General features: G+C 44.0%; 1 protein-coding gene across 2 annotated transcripts in view; it reads right to left on the bottom strand.

The window, feature by feature from the left end:
* Nucleotides 1-7,769: 7,769 nt before the first annotated feature.
* SCARA3 (scavenger receptor class A member 3) overlaps nt 7,770-16,935 on the bottom strand; it is a 38,480-nt gene continuing 29,314 nt past the window's right edge. Inside the window, exon 5 of one of the 2 annotated variants that reach the window (XM_023736706.1) lies at nt 7,770-7,866. In XM_023736706.1, the coding sequence (XP_023592474.1) occupies nt 7,835-7,866 (32 nt within the window). In that variant the 3' untranslated portion in view covers nt 7,770-7,834. Of the gene's footprint in view, nt 7,867-15,352; nt 15,841-16,935 lie in introns of those variants that run through there. The other variant, XM_004382181.1, reaches the window with a different exon arrangement.

Below are 16,935 nucleotides of genomic sequence, written 5' to 3'. Positions count from 1 at the left end.
GATGACATTATTTTGACTGGACTTAGCAAGGAAGAAATGTCAATGAGTCTGGACTTATTGGTGAAACATTTGTGTGCTAGAGGGCAGGAAATTAATCAGACAAAAATTCAGGTGCCTTCCACCTCAGTGAAATTTCTAGGGATCCAGTGGTGTGGGGCATGTCATGATATCCCTTCTGGACTGAAGGATAAGTTATTGCATCTGGCCCCACCCACAACTAAAAAGGAGACACAATACCTACTGGGTCTCTTTGGATTTTGGAGGTAACATTTGGTTGTGCTACTCCAGCTTATTTATCAAGTGACTCAAAAAGCTGCTAGGTTTGAGTGGGGCCTAGCCCAAGAGAAGGCTCTGCAATAGGTTTGGACTGCCGTGCAAGCGGCTCTGCCGCTTGAGCCATATGATTCGGCTTATCCAATGGTGCTTGAAGTGTCAGTGGCTGATAGAGAAGCTGTTTGGAGTCTTTGGCAGGCTCTGTGGGTGAATCACAGCTGACTCTTAGGATTTTGGAGCAAAGCCCTGCCATCTTCTGCAGATAACTATTATCCTTTTGAGAAACAGCTTTTGTCTTGTTAGTGGGCCTTAGCAGAGACTGAATGCTTAAACATGAGACACCAAACTACCATGAGGCCTGAGCTGCCCATGATGAACTGGATGTTGTTTGACCCACAGAGCCACAAAGTTGGATGTGCACAGCAGCACTCCATCATTAAATGCAAGTGGTATATACGAGATTGAGCCTGACAGGACCTGAAGGCACAAGTAAATTGCATGAGGAAGTGGCCCAAATACCCATGGTCTCCACTTCTGTCACATTACCTTCCATCTCCCAGTCTGTACCTATGGCCTCATGGGGAGTTCTTCATGATCAGTTGACTGAGGAAGACAAAACTCTTGCCTGGTTTACAGATGGTTCTGTGCTATGTGCAGACACCACTCTAAAGTGGGCAGCAGCAGCACTACAGCCCCATTGTGGGACCTCCCTGAAGGACCGTGGTGAAGGGAAATCCTCCCAATGGGCAGAACTTTGAGCATCTGGTTGGTCATTTTGCTTGGAAGGAGAAATGGCCAGATGTGTGGTTGTATACTGATTCATGGGCTGTGTCCTTTGGTTTGGCAGAATGGTCAGGGACTTGGAAGGAACATGATTGGAAAATTGGAGACAAAGATTTATGGGGAAGAGTTATATGGATAGCCCTCTCTGAATGGGCCAAAGAAGTGAAGATATTTGTGTCCCATGTGAATGCTTACCAAAGGGTGACCTCAGCAGAGGAGGATTTTAACAATTAAGTGGATAGGATGACACATTCTGTGGAAACCACTCCTCCTCTTTCCCCAGCTACTCCCATCATTGCTCAATGGGCTCATGAACAAAGTGGCCTTGTTGGCGGGATGGAAGTTATGCATGGGTTCAGCACATGGACTTCCACTCACCGAGGTTGACTTGGCTGTAGCCACTGCAGAGTGCCCAATCTGCCAGCAGCAGAGACCAACACTGAGTTCTTGATATGGCACCATCCCTCGTGGTGATCAGCCAGCAACTTGGTGGCAAGTTGATTACGTTGGACTACTTCCATCATGGAAAGAGCAGAATTTCGTTCTTACTGGAATAGACACTTACTCTGGATATGGATTTGCCTTCCCTGAATGCAATGCTTCTGCCAAAACTGCCATCCATGGACTTACAGAATGCCTTATTCACTATCATGGCATCCCACACAGCATTACCTCGGATCAAGGGACTCACCTCACAGCAAATGAAGTGCGACAATGAGCCCATACTCATGGAATTCACTGGTCTTATCATGTTCCCCAACATCCTGAAGCAGCTGTCTTGATAGAACAATGTAATGGCCTTCTAAAGACACAATTATGGTGCCAACTAGGTGGCAATACCTTGCAGAGTTGGGGCAGTGTTCTTCAGGAGGCTGTATATGCTCTAAACCAGTGTCCAATATATGGTGTTGTTTCTCCCATAGCCAAGATTCATAGGTCCAGGAATCAAGGAGTGGAAATGGGAGTGGCACCACTCACTATTTCCCCTAGTAACCCACTCGAAAAATTTTTGCTTTCTGTCCCCACAACCTCTGCCAGTTTAGAGGTCTAAGTTCCAAATGGAGGAATGCTCCCACCCAGAGACACATAACTGATTCCATTGAACTTGAAGCCAAGAATGCCACCTTGCCACTTTGGGCTCCTAAGCCTCTGGATCAAAAGGCAAAGAAGGGACTTACAATATTGGCTGTTGTGATTGATCCTGATTACCAAGAGGAAATCGGATTGATAGTCCATAATGGAGGTAAAGAAAAGTAGGTCTAGAATGCAGGAGATCCCTCAGGGCATCTCATAGTACTACCATGGCCGGTGATTAAAGTCAATGGAAAACTATAGCAACCCAATTCTGACATAACTACTAATGGCCTGGATCCTTCAAGAATGAAGATTTGGATCACTCCACCAGGCAAAGAACCACGACCAGCTGAAGTGCTTGCTGAGGGCAAAGGGAATACGGAATGGGTGATGGAAGAAGCTAGTTCTAAGTACCAGTTATTACCATGTGACCAGTTGCAGAAACGAGGACTGTACTCATTATGAGTATTTCAACCTTGTATGTGTATTCATTGTACCATGTTAGGTGCCGGTATGATTTTATAATTGTCTTTATTTAGAGATTATGTATGGTTTAAGGTGATGTGTACAGGTGACAAATTGACAAGGGGTGAACTGTGATTATTAAGGTTATGTGTCAATTGGCTGGGCCATGATTCTCAGTGGTTTGGCAGTTATGATGTAGTTTGGCAGTTGTACAATGATGTGATCACCTCCATGATGAGATCTGCTGTGAGTTGAAAGGGAGTTTCCTTGGGGGTGTGGCCTACATCGAATATATAAATGGACTTTCTGGCAATTCTTGTGGGTTTTTGCTCGCTCTGGATCCTGCAGCTGGCTTCTGTTCATCTGACCTATGGTTCTTGGGACTTGAGTTAGCAGCTGACCTGCCGTCTTGCCTGCTGATCTTGGGATTCATCGAACTTTGCAGCCCTTGAGCAAGAGCCCTGCTGTCTGATTTGCCAATCTTGGGTTCGCCAGCCCCTGGAACTATGTGAATCAGGAAAGGCCTCTATCTTGACCCATGGACTCGGGATGTTCCGGCCTCTACAATCACATGAGCCATTTCCTTGATATATCTCTCTCACTATGTATATTTATATGCTTTACTGGTTTTGCTTCTCTAGAGAACCCAGCCTAAGACAATTGTCTTAGTACTGAGATGTAAAAATTCTTCATATATTCTTTCAGGTATATGTTTTGTAAACATTTTCTTTCAGTGTATGGCTTGCCTTTTCCTTTCTGAAACACTGTCTTTTGAAGAGCAAAAACTTTTAATTTTGATGGAGGCCAAATTATCAAATTTTTCTTTTAATAGTCCATGTTTATGTTTTTGTGTCATATACAATAAATCTTTGCCTAACTCAAGGTCACCAAGATTTTTTTCTAGAAATTGTATAGTTTTAATACTTACATTTAAGTCTATAATCCATTTTGAGTTAATCTGCATATGTATTGTGAGGTAAGAGTCAAAGTTCATATTTTTGCACATGGCTATCCAATTGTTTCAGCAGCATTTTCTGTGAAGCTTATCCTTTATCCATTGAATTGTTTTGGCCCCTGTGTCAAAAATCAATTGACAATATATGTGTGGATCTATTTCTGAACTCTATCCTGTTTCATTGATCTATATGTCTACTCTACACCAATACCACATTGTCTTGATAACCATAGCTTCATAACAAGTCTTGTTCCATTGATCTATATGTCTACTCCATACCAATACCAGAGCCCTGGTGGTGCAGTGGTTAAGAGCTCAGCTGTTAACCAAAAGGTTGACAGTTCGAATCTATCAGCCACTCCTTGGAAACTCTATGGGGTAGTTCTACTCTGCCCTATAGGGTCACCATGAATTGAAATCGACTTGACAGCAACGGGTTTGGTTTGTTTTTTATATGAATACCACATTGTCTTGATTACTGTAGCTTCATAACAAGTCTTGAAATCAGATAGTGTTAGTCTTCCAACTTTATTCTTTATAAAAATTGTTTTGGCTTTTCTAGATCCTTTACATTTCCATGCAAATTTTATAATCAGCTTGTCAATTTATATAAAAAACCCTGATAGAATTTTGATTGGTATTGTGTTAAATTTATAGAACTGTATAGATAAAATTCATATCTTAACAGTATTGAATCTTCTGATCCATAAACATGGTAAAGATATATATCCATTTGTTTAGGTCTTCCTTAATTTCTCATAGTAATGCTTTGCAATTTTCAATTTTGTAAATTTCAGGTCTTACGGATCTTTTGTCAAATTTATTCCTAAGCATTTCATATTTTTTGATGATATTGTAAATGGTGTTGCTTTTTATTTCAATTTTAAATTGTGCCTTGCTAGTATATGGACATACAATTGATCATTGTATATTGATTTTGTGTCCTGCAATCTTACGTACTCACTCATTAGTACTAGTAAACTTTTTTGTAGATCTTAAGGTTATTTTATGTAGACCATCAGATTGTCCTTAAAGATACTTTCACTCCTTCCTTTCTAATCTGGAAATCATTTTTTTCCCTTACACTTGCTTTATTGTACAGTCTAGGATCTCAAATACATTGTTAAATAGAAGTGGTAACAGCATATATACTTGCTTCTTTTCTGATCCTAGGGAGAAAACATCATGTCTTTCACTACTAAGCATGATGTTAACTGTAGAGTTTTATTTATTTATTTTTAGGATGCCCCTTATCAGATTGAGGAATGGCTGTTCTATTTTTAGTTTACTGTGAGGTTTTATTTTTCTTTTCCGTAAATGGATGCTGTAGTTTTTTCCAATGTATTATGCATCTGTTGAGATGATTATATTGGTTTGTTTTCTATTAATATGAATTATATTGATTTTTGACATTAAAACAACCTTGCATTCCTGAGATAAACCCCACTTAGTCATGATATATTATCCTTTTTATATACTGTTAGATTTGATTTACTAAAATGTTAAGACTTTTTGCTTCTAAATTTATTAGGGATATTGATCTGCAGTTGTTTTTTTCTTATACAGTTTTTCTTTCCTTGTAATATTTATTAAGTTTTACTCTGATAATGCTGGACTCAGAATGAGTTGGAAAATATTTCCTCATCTTCTATTTTCTGGAAGAGTTTGTGCAGAATTTGTATTATTCCTTTCCTTAAATGTTTGGCAGAATTCACCAGTGAACCCATCTGGGCCTGGAGGTTTCTTTCTGGGTAGGTTTTTAACTATAAATTCCATTTTTTTAATAGATATAAGGCTATTAACATTATCTACTTCTGTTTGAGGGAGCTTTGATAGTTTGTATCTTTCAAGAAATTTGTCCACATCATCTAAGATGTCAGCTTTATGACATAAAGTTGTTCATAATATTCCTTTATTATCCTTTGAATGTCTGTAGGATCTGTAGTGATGATCCTTCTCTGGTTCTTGATATTGGTAATTTGTGTCTTCTCTCTTTTGTTTTTGATTAGTCTGACTAGAGATTTATCCATTTATTGATCTTACCAAAGAACCAGCTTTTGATTTCATTAATTTTTCTCTATTTTTCTGTTTTATTTCTTCTCTTATCTTTGTTATACTTTTTTTTCCTCTTTACTTTGGGTTTAATTTGTTATCCTTTTTCTAAATTTTTAAGGTAGAAGTTCAGGTCATTGATTTGAGAGCTTTTTTCTTTTTCCCCCCCAATATTAAGTGTTTAGTGTTTGATGTTATAAATTTCCCTCTAATTTTAATATGTTACCTTTTCATTTTAATGAAGTTCAAAATATTTTCTAATTTCCCTTGTGATTTTTTACTTTGATTCATGGGTAATTAGAAGTGTGGTGCGTAGGTTCCAATTACCTGGGAATTAAATAGGTATCTTTTTATGTTGATACTAATTTAATTCCATTGTTGCAGACAGCATACTCTGTATGATTTAAATTTTTTTAAATTTATTGAGATTTGTTTTGTGGTCCAGGATATATACTTTGGTAAATGTTCTATGTGCCCTTGAAAACAATGTATATTCAACTATTGTTGACTACAGTGTTTTCTACAAATCAGTTAAGTCAAATTGTTTGATAATATTGTTCAAGTCTTCTGTACCCTTGCTGATTTTTTGTTTACTCATTTTATCAATTCTTAAGAGAGGGATGTTGTTTTTAGGCCTTGTTACTGTGAATCTAGAATAACTCTTACTCTAGTGCTATAGTCGCTTCAGGGGTCCCTGGGTGGCACAAACCTTTAAGCGATTGACTACTAGCTGAAAGATTGGTGGTTCAAACCCACTCAGAGGCTCCTCGGCAGACCGGCCTGGCAATCTGCTTCTGAAAAGTCACAGCCTTGAAAACCCTATGGAGAAGTTGTACTCTGACACAAATGGGGTCGACATAAGTTGAAATTGACTCAATGGCAACTAACAACAACAGCAACTTAGTGACTTCACTCTTAAAAGTATGGCTTTTCTGGAGTCTTAACTGAATGCTAGTTGTGTTTAGCAAGACCTAGCTGGTCAGAACTCCAAAATCACCCAGCACTGTGCAACCCTCATCAAGACCTCCCACAGATTCTTGACCAGTAACTGTGAGTTTAGTATTTGGTCAACCATCCAAGGAGAACCCTATGCAGATATCTGGAACTCCATTACAGCTCCCTCTTTTCCAATACCCTGTCTAGTACCCAATTCTAGCTATCTTAGCAGCGCCAAACTCTGATTTCTATTTCTTCCACCCAGTGAGACTACTGCTTTCTGCTTGGGCTCCACTTCTCTGTGCGGTGGTTTGGAAAGAACCCCTAGGCAGGAAGCTGAAGTGAACCTGGAGCTTGCCAGTCCTGTACTGAGAACAGTGTGTGGCTAGTTGTAACAAAATAAATAAATAAATTCAGTGGGATTCCCACTCTATTAAGTTTTTAAATGTTTCCATGTCTGGAAGAAGGGGGCTCCATGAAGCTGAAATAAGGACAATGATGCATGATGGGGAGCAAGCAAGTTCCAAGTTGTAAACTTGGGAGACAAGCTTGTCTGGAGTATTTAAAAGATCTTGGAGTTCAGAAGGAGGAGTTGTCAGATTACAAATCTAGGTGAAACCATCACTTAGAGATTGTCTCTCTCCCTTTCCCTATGGGTGAGCTCTGTTTTATCACAAGGGGGAATATCAGAAGGAATAATGTTGACTTAGGGCTTGTTGTTTTTGTTAGGTGCTGTCAAGTCAATGTTAACTCATAACGACCCATATGTTACAAAGTAGAACAACCCCATTGGGTTTTCTTGGCTGTAATCTTTATGGAAGCAGATTGCTAGGTCTTTGTCCCATGGAGACACTGGGTGGATTTGAACCATCAACTTTTCAGAATGCATACCTGTCTGTGCCACCAGGCCTCCTTGGCTTAGGGCAGTGCTGTTCAAATATTTTGATCACACCCTCCATTAGTAAAAAAAAAAAAAAAATATTGGGGCACAATGTCCCTAAAATATGTAAATTTATTTAGTTATAAATTAATTTCATATGCTTTTGTTAACTATGTCTGTAAACATAATATGCACCTAGCATGATGTTCATCATTAAAGATCCCAATAGGACAGAGTAGAACTGCCCCATAGGGTTTCCAAGGAGTGGCTGGTGGATTCAAACTGCCAACCTTTTGGTTAACAGCTGTAGGACTTAACCACTGTGCCACCAGTGCTCCATCATTAAACACAGTAAATATAAATCCAATTTTCAAATTGCATTCTTGGTCGTTCCAAACTTTCTGGATGACTTCTTGTCAGATCTGATTATGTGAAAATAAAATGTGACCTAGAACAGATGAAATACAGTAAGAAGATATTTTAATATTTAATAGTGTTTTTCACCCCAAAGGGCACCCATTTTAGAGAGCTTTGACTTCGGGAGAAGACCTTAGGGTGGGAAGCTGCCTGACTCTGGCATCTGGCTCTCTTTCAAGGCCCAGATCCCATCTCTTTTATAAAATCTTCCCATTCTCACAGCTGCTGTATCTAACTCCTACACTGCTTTCGTCAGTGGTGTTTAGTGACATGGCAGCTGGGATGGGGGAAGCATGACAGCCCTGAGATTTGGGACCTTGTCACAGCTTTGTCACTAACTTACTCGGGGACCTTGAGCAAGTCAATTTCTGTGGGTCTTGACTTTCTCATGTGAGAAAAGAAACAAAACAAAACAAAAACCCCAAACCCGTTGCCATCGAGTTGATTCCGACTCACAGCGGCCCTATAGGACAGAGTAGAACTGCCCCATAGGGTTTCCAAGGAGTGGCTAGTGGATTTGAACTACGAACCTTTTGGTTAGCAGCCAAGCTGATAGGCCCCATCTAATCCCAATCCTGTAATTCTGTAAGAAGAAGCTCAGTAAAACCAGGTTCCATAAATCCTGGGTCCAAACTCACTTGACATCTATATGATCTTAAGAAAATTAACTTTCCTGAGTTTTGTTTTCCTGAGCTATAAAATACAAATACATTTTGTTCAAAAGGATTAAGTGAGATAAAATGTATTTTTCTTTCTTTATCTCCTGCACTTGTGGTTCTCAAATGTCATACTGGGCATCAGAATTCCCTGGGGAACTTGGATAAAGTGTAAATTCCTCCCCCTCACTCCTATCCCATCCCACCTCTGTGGTTCTGAATCAGTGGGGGGGGGGGGGGAGGTAGAGTGTAGGAATCTGCACTTTTAATGAGCTCTCTGTGTGATTTTATTCAGCAGGTGGTCCTTGTTGAGAAGCACCGTACCAAGCTTTGTACACCACCTACCACATCAAGCACAGAGCCTTATGCTTTGAAGTGTTCAAAAGAAAACAAAAGTACTGGACAAATGAAGGCAAGAAAAGCAAACAAATGACCTGGGCTCTAGCAGGGTTAAATGATTCGGAAGGAAGGCTGCTCAGAGTGCCGCCTGTGTGTCAGGCTTTTGGGAGTGGCAGTCTCTCACCAGGCCAGCCCCTCCTGGCTCTGCTGCTTTCTCTGGAAACCACAAAGTGGTCAGACCATGTTTTTCAGCTCCCTGCTCTCCCTTCTCATGGCCCTGTTTTGACAGGTGTATCCCGGGCCAGGGCAGCAGGAGTTGCCAGCTCAGCATCAGTCTGGGAAGAGGAGCTGTGAGTAAGGGCTGGAGATTCTGCCCACACCCCTTTTCTGCCCTGGCCAGAGAGGTGTGAGGTTGGTGACAAAATGAATGGGCAAGGCTGGGATTTTTAGAAGCACTAAAGGACATGTCCCAAGACTACGGTTTCAAAGACACCTCTCCCACTCCTTCAAAGGAGGCCCAGGAGTTATTTCAGAGCTTTGCAAATCTGATGGAGGTTTAAAAAAACCCAATGCAAGGGCCATCATTCTAATCCAGTGACTGAAATCCCACCCCCATCACCTCTGAAGAAGTCCCTGAGTGATGCAAATGGTTAAGCACTTGACTACTAACTGGAAGGTTGGTGGTTCAATCCCCTCCAGAGGCCTAGCGATCTGCTTCTGAAAGATCACAGCCTTGAAATCCTTATGGAGCAGTTCTACTCTGCACACATGGATTGCCATGAGACAGAATTGACTCAACAGCAACTGGTTTTGTTTTTGGTTTTTATCAACTCTCATTCTAGCTTCAAAATTTCGTGCCCTGGAGCCATGCCCTGGATCCTAGCAGGCTCCAGGAAAGCAACTGAGCAGGGCAGGAGAAAGCAAACCTGGTTGGAATTGCAGGATAGAGGAATGCAGCCCATCAGGCCTGGATGGAGTCAAGGCTGGTCATTCCGTTTATTTTCTAATGAGGAAATTGAAGGTCAGACAGGGGAGATGCTGTGTCTAAGTTCCCATGACTAACTAAGGTTGCAGCAGGGCAAAAACATGACCTGCCCTGGTTCCCTGTCCACTGAAGGGCTTCCATCATGGAGCCTGCCCAACCAGCCCACACAGACGCAGGTTGAATCCATTTCATAAAATCCATGTAAATAACAACTTACCAACTCATAGCATTTTCTAGAAGCTTTATGGCTCTGACTCTGCACCTCCCAACCCCCTTCATCAGCTCATTGGATTTCCAGCAGTCCCTACAACTGTCCAGATATTCTGAAGGGCTACATTAGTACTAAAGGCTACTGGATGACATGGGACAGAGTTGGGGAACACATCCTGGGGAGTGTGTAACAGGAGCTGCTCAATGGCCATAAATGATAGTAAGGTGGCCTGAGACCTGAGTTGTAGCATAGCCAGAGACACAAGAAATTGCATTGCCCAGGAACCCAAAGACCTGAGTTCTAATCCGAGATGTGCACCAGACCCCTCAACCTTACTCAGCCTTTGGTTTCTCACTTGAAAAGTGAAAGGGTTGAAACTGATGATTGACTAGGCCTCCCCTGGCTCTAACAATGCAGGAGTAGGAGTGGGCAAGGCTTGTGTTATGGCCACTTATCTGCAAAGGAGTGTGGCGAGTGCCCCCTGGGATTCAAGAAGCTCTGGGTCCGTTTCACAAGGACCATAATGATAATGACTGATGCTTATGGAGTGTTAAGCATTGCCAGGCAACTGGTCAAGAGCATCATCTCCCCTAATCTTCTCATTAGCCCAATGGGGCAGGTTCAATTATGATCCCCATTTTACAGAGGAGGAAACAGAAACACAGAGAAGTTGCAAAACTTTCCCAAGGTTTCATTGATAAGTGGTGGTACTTAGTTTCAACACAGGTATGTTTAAAAACTCACTATGTGATTTTGGGAAGTTCATTAATTACTCCAAACCTTAGTTTCCTCGTCTATAAAGTGAGGATAATAATAATCTCTACATTCTAAAGCTGTAGTGAGGATGAAATGCTTAGAATAGTATTCTGTTGCCTAGTGACTCCTCAATCATTGTTGCTGTTGTTGTTGTTATAATAATAGTAATTATTATTCTCCTATTTCTATATTGCCAGCCACAGATTTCATTGCCAGTTTTGCTCTTACTCTTGCTCTTGTGTCTTTACTTTTACCACATGACCCTTTCCCTCCCCGTTTCCCTCCATGATCACAGCTCATTGGATCAGGGGTAGATCCCTACCCAAGGGGTTGCAATCAGATTTCTCTCCTGGGAACTGGTAATTGAGAATTGAAGGGCTGAGTCCATTGGTGGTGAGCATTAGACCTGTTATATTGGACCTTGTGCAAACAGAAGATACTGGTCAAGAGAAAGAGAGAAAGAGAAGCAGAAAGGAGAGCTCAATGGCCACTGAGAGACAAAGATGAGACAAGTCAGTTCTCTGAAATCAATAGACAAGCTTCAGACTCAGGCAGCTTTCCGCATCTAGTGACCATCAGGCCTAGTTGTGCTTCGGTTTCTGTAACCCTGATTTTACTTGTTGTATTTTTATCATTAGTCCCTGGTGGTGCAAATGGTTAAGCACTTGGCTGCTAACTGAAAGTGCAGAGGTTCAAGTCCACCCAGAGGTACCTCAGAAGAAAGGCCTGGCGATCTGCTTCCAAAAAGTCACAGCCTTGAAAACCCTATGGAGCAGTTCTCTGCACACATGAAGTTGCCATGAATCAGAAACTACTCAATGACAACTTTTTTTTTGTTTGTTTGTTTGTTTAATCCTTATCATTAATCCTTGTCTCTTATTTCCTTGATTGAGCTTGTCAGGATTCTGTGACCAGAAAAATCAGAAGCCTGGGCCTTAAGGTTGAGGTGACTGTACAGGTGTGTTCAGTGGTGTCTGGCTCCACCCTATGCCTTTAAATCAAGCTGATGCCCCCGAATCACATGACCAGGAGCTAGTTTGTGACAATTGTCCAGGACCCATGAGTTTTTCTTATGTCTTTACTTGTATGTTTTTGAATCTACTCAGTTTTTGATCCTTGTCTCTCATTGTGACCCCAAAGTCACTCCTTGAAATTGATTACAGATCAAACTTTTCTGGATTTGGACTCCAGGAGATGGGCTGGCCCTTAAGCTCGGGAGTTTCTTGCTCCTGATTACCTGGCCTGACTCCCCAGGACCCGCCTTCCTGCTGGCCTGCCCCAAAGTGCCGCTGGCAGGTGTGCCCTCTACCTCACCCTGGACAAGGAATAGCTTTAGTCTCCTAGATGTTTGCTTGGGGACCCAGAATGTGAATTGGCAGCACTTGAACAGCCTCCCTGCCTCTACATTGCCTCCATCCTTCCAGGTCCATCACCTTCATGCCATCACATTGGTCACAATGCCTTCCCTGACCTGCGCAGTCTCACCCATCAGATTTGCCCACAGGACTCCTTCCTCTGCAGCCCTTTGGCCTGTTCCAGTCATTTAGCACCCACCACCCACTGCTCTAGTTGGATAGCTACTTTTACCATGCATACCTCTCTCCTACTAAACGGTGAGCCCCCACAAGGCAGGCTTTAGCCTCGTTCTTCCCTGTAACCCCATACTGCCTAACTAGTGCCCAACACATCATGGATCATGGGTGCTTGGTGGGGTGAGGGGACACCACAGATGCTTAAGTTATGCAGTCTGTATGTGGTGGCTTCATTCTTTCCCATTCCTATTCTTCTACCCCTCGGCTAACTTCCTTTGCTAAGAACTCCCCTCAAAAAACAAACGAACAAAAAACAGCTTAGGGCTTGCCCTAGGCCATGTTTTGCTAGCAAATGAGGTTACCCAGTTGCCATCAAGTTGATTCTGACTCATGGCGACTTCTGTGTGTCAGAGTAGAACTGTGCTCCATACTGTTTTCAGTGCCTGATTTTTTGGAAGTAAATTGCCAGGCCTGTCTTTCAAGGTGCTTCTGGATGGTCTCGAACCTCCAAACTTTCAGTTAGCAGCCGAGTATGTTAACCATTTGTATCACCCAGAGAAATTACTGGGTTTTAAAAGTCAGCATCTGTCATGGATTGAATTGTGGCCCCCAAAAATACGTATATCAATTTGGCTAGGCCATGATTTCTAGTAATGTGTGATTGTCCACCATTTTGTCATCTGATCTGATTTTCTTAAGTGTTGTAAATCCTATCACTATGATGTTAATGAGATGGATTAGCAACAGATATGTTGATGAGATATACAATATTAGATTGTGTCTTAAGCCAATCTTTTCTGAGATATAAAAGAGAGAAGTGAGCAGAGAGACATGGAGACCTCATACCACCAAGAATCCAGCACCAGGAGCAGAGTGTATCCTTTGGACCCGGAGTTCCTGCTTGGAGAAGCTCCTAGTCCAGATGAAGATTGATGAAAAAGAGTTTTCTTTGGAGCCAACAGAGAGAGAAAGCCTTCCCCTGGAGCTGATGCCCTGAATTTGGAGTTGTAGCCTACTAGATTGTGAGAGAATAAATTTCTCTTTGTTAAAGTCATCCAGCTGTATTTCTGTTATAGCAGCACTAGATGACTAAGACAGCACCCTAAGGCAGGGCTCCCTCCTGCACTCCTGCATCCTGTAGCTGCCTGGCTGACTCCCAGCCAGCCTCACTATTCTCTGCAGACCAGGTGAGTCGGGTCTTTTGGGCAGGTATGACCTGGTCATTCCTCTTTTTCTGTTCTATCTCCTTGTCTTAGGACAAAAGGAAGAAAGAACCAGGAGACATCACACAGGTGTCCAGGCCTGCGCTGTTTTCCAGTTCTGTTTTAACCAAAGAGAGCTATAGGGCCATGGCGCATCATTAACAAGGTGTGCTTTGTTCCTCACGTGGTTCCTGTTCTCTAGGTATAATTCGCTCTGGTCATTTCTGATCCCCAGCCCCCACATGATCGCTGTGAACTCCTAGCAGAACTCAGTGTTTTTGAGCGAGGGGTCAGGGATTTACTCCCAGGCTCCACAGTGAGACTGAATACCCAGGGGACCCGTCTTTCACTGGTTCCCCTTCAAAGGCCAATATGACAAGGATTCCCTGAAGGCATCATGCCCCTGCCCCCCAAATTGGGCAGAAAAGACTGGAAGACACCATTCTCATAGAAACAGCTCTTTATTGAGTCAGTAATACTATGCTGTATGATATCATATGTAGACAAGAGAATTACATGACAATGGGGGTGGGTGGGTGAGTGATGCAAACCAGTTGCACATCTTTTATAACAACAAAGGTGGCATAAAGGCTTTTTGAACTGCAGAAAGGGCTCAATGCTGAGTCAGTGTTTGGGAGGAGACAGCTCTCTACTCCCACATCAAGGGTGGTCTGAATCTGAACATAAAGGCAGGGCAGCTTTATAGGGAGTTCAGCCTGTGGAGTAAAGCCCTCAGGCCTTCACCTGCTGTGGGGAATTTCCTGGAGCTCCTCTGCCAGGTGTGCAGGAAGTCTGAGGTGCTGACATCGAGTGAGCGTCTTGTGGAGTTCAGGCCCTTGCTTGGTGAGGCCTCCCACTCCTCGTGCATCTTGCTGCTCATGCAGAGGGCTCAGGCCATTCTGGGCCAGGGTAGGGAGAGGCCAGCATGCAGCCGTGGGCAGGAGAAGAGCCCAGGTGCTAGTGTGGATAGCCACACTGTGATCAGGGGACAGCCTTCTTCAGTCTAGTCTTCCCCAGTGAACAGAGATGGCAGCCTCATACTGGGCAGGGCAGGCAGCTGTGCAGAGAGCCCCAGTGGACACAGCATCTACATGCTCACCTCGGCCTCCCTCCCTCCAGCTTCAGAGGACTTTCCTGGGAGCTGGCTGCCACTTTGGCACAATGTTCCAGGGCCTGGATATTTTCCCTGTGCACATGAAACTCTTGTCTGGATTTCTTGTGAACTGCTCCTGAGAGACATGGATAAAATGCTGAACTTGTCAAGGGCACCATGGTCAGGGCCTGAGAATGATCAGTCAGATGGGGTCCTACTGTCCCAGGTGAGGCAGGGGGCAACTACCTGAGGACTCTAGTCCCATGATGATGAGGAGGGTCTTGCAGTTGCCAAATCCACCCTGTCCCTTGAGTTCTAACCATAATCTCCTGGCAAGGTTTTGCTGGGTCTTTCAAACAATGTGAGCCCCAGGCAACTGCTAGCTAGGGTGGGTGTGAAGATGCTGGGCAGAGTGGAGTAGGGGTAGACTGAAGATCTCCTTCTTGAGGTAGCCACTTCCTTGGCAGGCTCCATCACAGGAGAAGGGGTCCTCTGCTGCCCTCTCCTCCTGCCCAGCCAGGGAACCCCACTCAGCACCCCCTTACTGGCAGGGAAATGTGTGTATGTGTGTATGTGTGTGTGTGTGCATGTGGGGGGGGGTGCTGCTTTCCTATGGTTTAGTCACTACTGGGGAGCCCAAAGCTGCAGGTTTATCCCTGGGGGACTCCCCACTGGGATCACAGGACCACAACCATCTCTGTGTGAGGCTTTGTGGGGGCTCGCGCTGCTCTTACCCCCTTCCTGGCTTTCTGTGTGGCAGTGTCCTGTGCTGTCCCTCCTCAGTAAGGACTCTGGCTGCCTAGTGGGCCTGGGGGCCCAGGGAGGCCAGGGGGACCCTGGATCCCTGGTTCACCCTTAAGCCCCATGGGCCCCCGCTGGCCTGGTGACCCTGTCTTCCCTGCAATCCCCGGTTTTCCCTGAGGCCCTGGGAGCCCCTCTGGCCCTGGTGGCCCCTCTGGCCCTGGAGGCCCCACATCCCCTTTGGGGCCTGGCTGTCCTCTTGGCCCTCCAGTTCCAAAACTGCCTTTTGAGCCTTTGAGGCCCGGTACACCTCGCAGGCCAACTGGCCCCCGTTCTCCCATAGGTCCAGTGCCCCCAGGCTGCCCCTGAGGCCCCTGAGGCCCTGGGGGTCCCAAGCTGCCTGGGTCTCCTTTTGGTCCTCTGCTGCCAACAGGCCCTTTCACGCCCACATCTCCCTTGAGTCCTCTTGGTCCTGGAGGGCCAGGGACACCTATGATTGGAAAGAAAAGGGGAGAAGTCACTCCACGTGGGGCTGCTTTATAAACCTGCCCTCCTGAGGCTTTCCACAAACAGAGAAGGAGAAGGGTACAGTCACAGCCTTAGAGCCGGACTGACACAAAGCCCAGGCCTGGCACCACTTGGCTTTGGGAGTTTGGGCCAATTCTTTGATCTTCTGAGTCTGCTTTGTCATCTGTGAAGTGGGAATGATGATACTTACCTGCCTGGTGAGAGGACTCCATGAGATATTATTCTGACTCCAAGGCTTATCCATGGCTACACACATGCACCCGAGCTGGGGACTGAGAAAGCTGGGCCACTCTCGGGAAAGGCCAAGGCTGTCCAGCATTGCCTTTCCTGCCCCAGAGGCCAGCCTGGCCTGTCCCTCTCCTCATGGTCTTTGATCACTGTACTCCCCGTGCCTCACCCATAGGCTCTGTATATTACCACTTAGGCATCCAGGAGCAGAGAGGGAGTTAGGTGATATTGGGGAGAAAGGCAAGAAAAGGAGGTATCAGAAGCAGACCAGTCTGAGTACATGGGAACACAACAGCTCACAGAAAGGGCAGTACTTCCAGGAAGCCTACCTTGATCTTTCTGGCCTCTTCTCTGAGCTTTTGTGGCTATTACTTTCTGAATCTTTTATTTAGCACATAGAAGGAGAAGTAAGAATGTACTGAAAGCAAACCTGGTTGGACCCTGCAAGACTGTGGAGTCCTTAAAGAATAGATGAGGGCCACGCGTCCCACCCCTAGCCTGGACTCAGACTCTGGCATGTGGCAGAGAGCTTAGTATATGCTTGTAGAGGGTGATTCTGGGAAGGGAGAAAGAAAACTGTCTTTATTCACAGATGATATGATCGTCTATGTAGAAAATCCCGAAGAATTAAAACAAACAAACAAAAAAACAGGAATAAGTGATTATAGCAAGGTTGCAGGATACAAAATTGATCAAAGTCATTTGCTTTTCTAGATACCAGCAATGAACAATTGGAATTTGAAATTAAAAACACAACACCATTTATATTAGCACCAAAAAAAATTAAATACTTAGGTATATATTCACGCAACATGTACAAGATCAACTT

This window comes from Trichechus manatus, unplaced genomic scaffold (genome assembly GCF_000243295.1).
Source record: "Trichechus manatus latirostris isolate Lorelei unplaced genomic scaffold, TriManLat1.0 scaffold00091, whole genome shotgun sequence".
NCBI classification, from domain to species: Eukaryota; Metazoa; Chordata; class Mammalia; order Sirenia; family Trichechidae; genus Trichechus; species Trichechus manatus.
The sequence above is the reverse complement of the archived record's forward strand: the minus strand, read 5'-3'. Positions and strand labels throughout refer to the sequence as shown.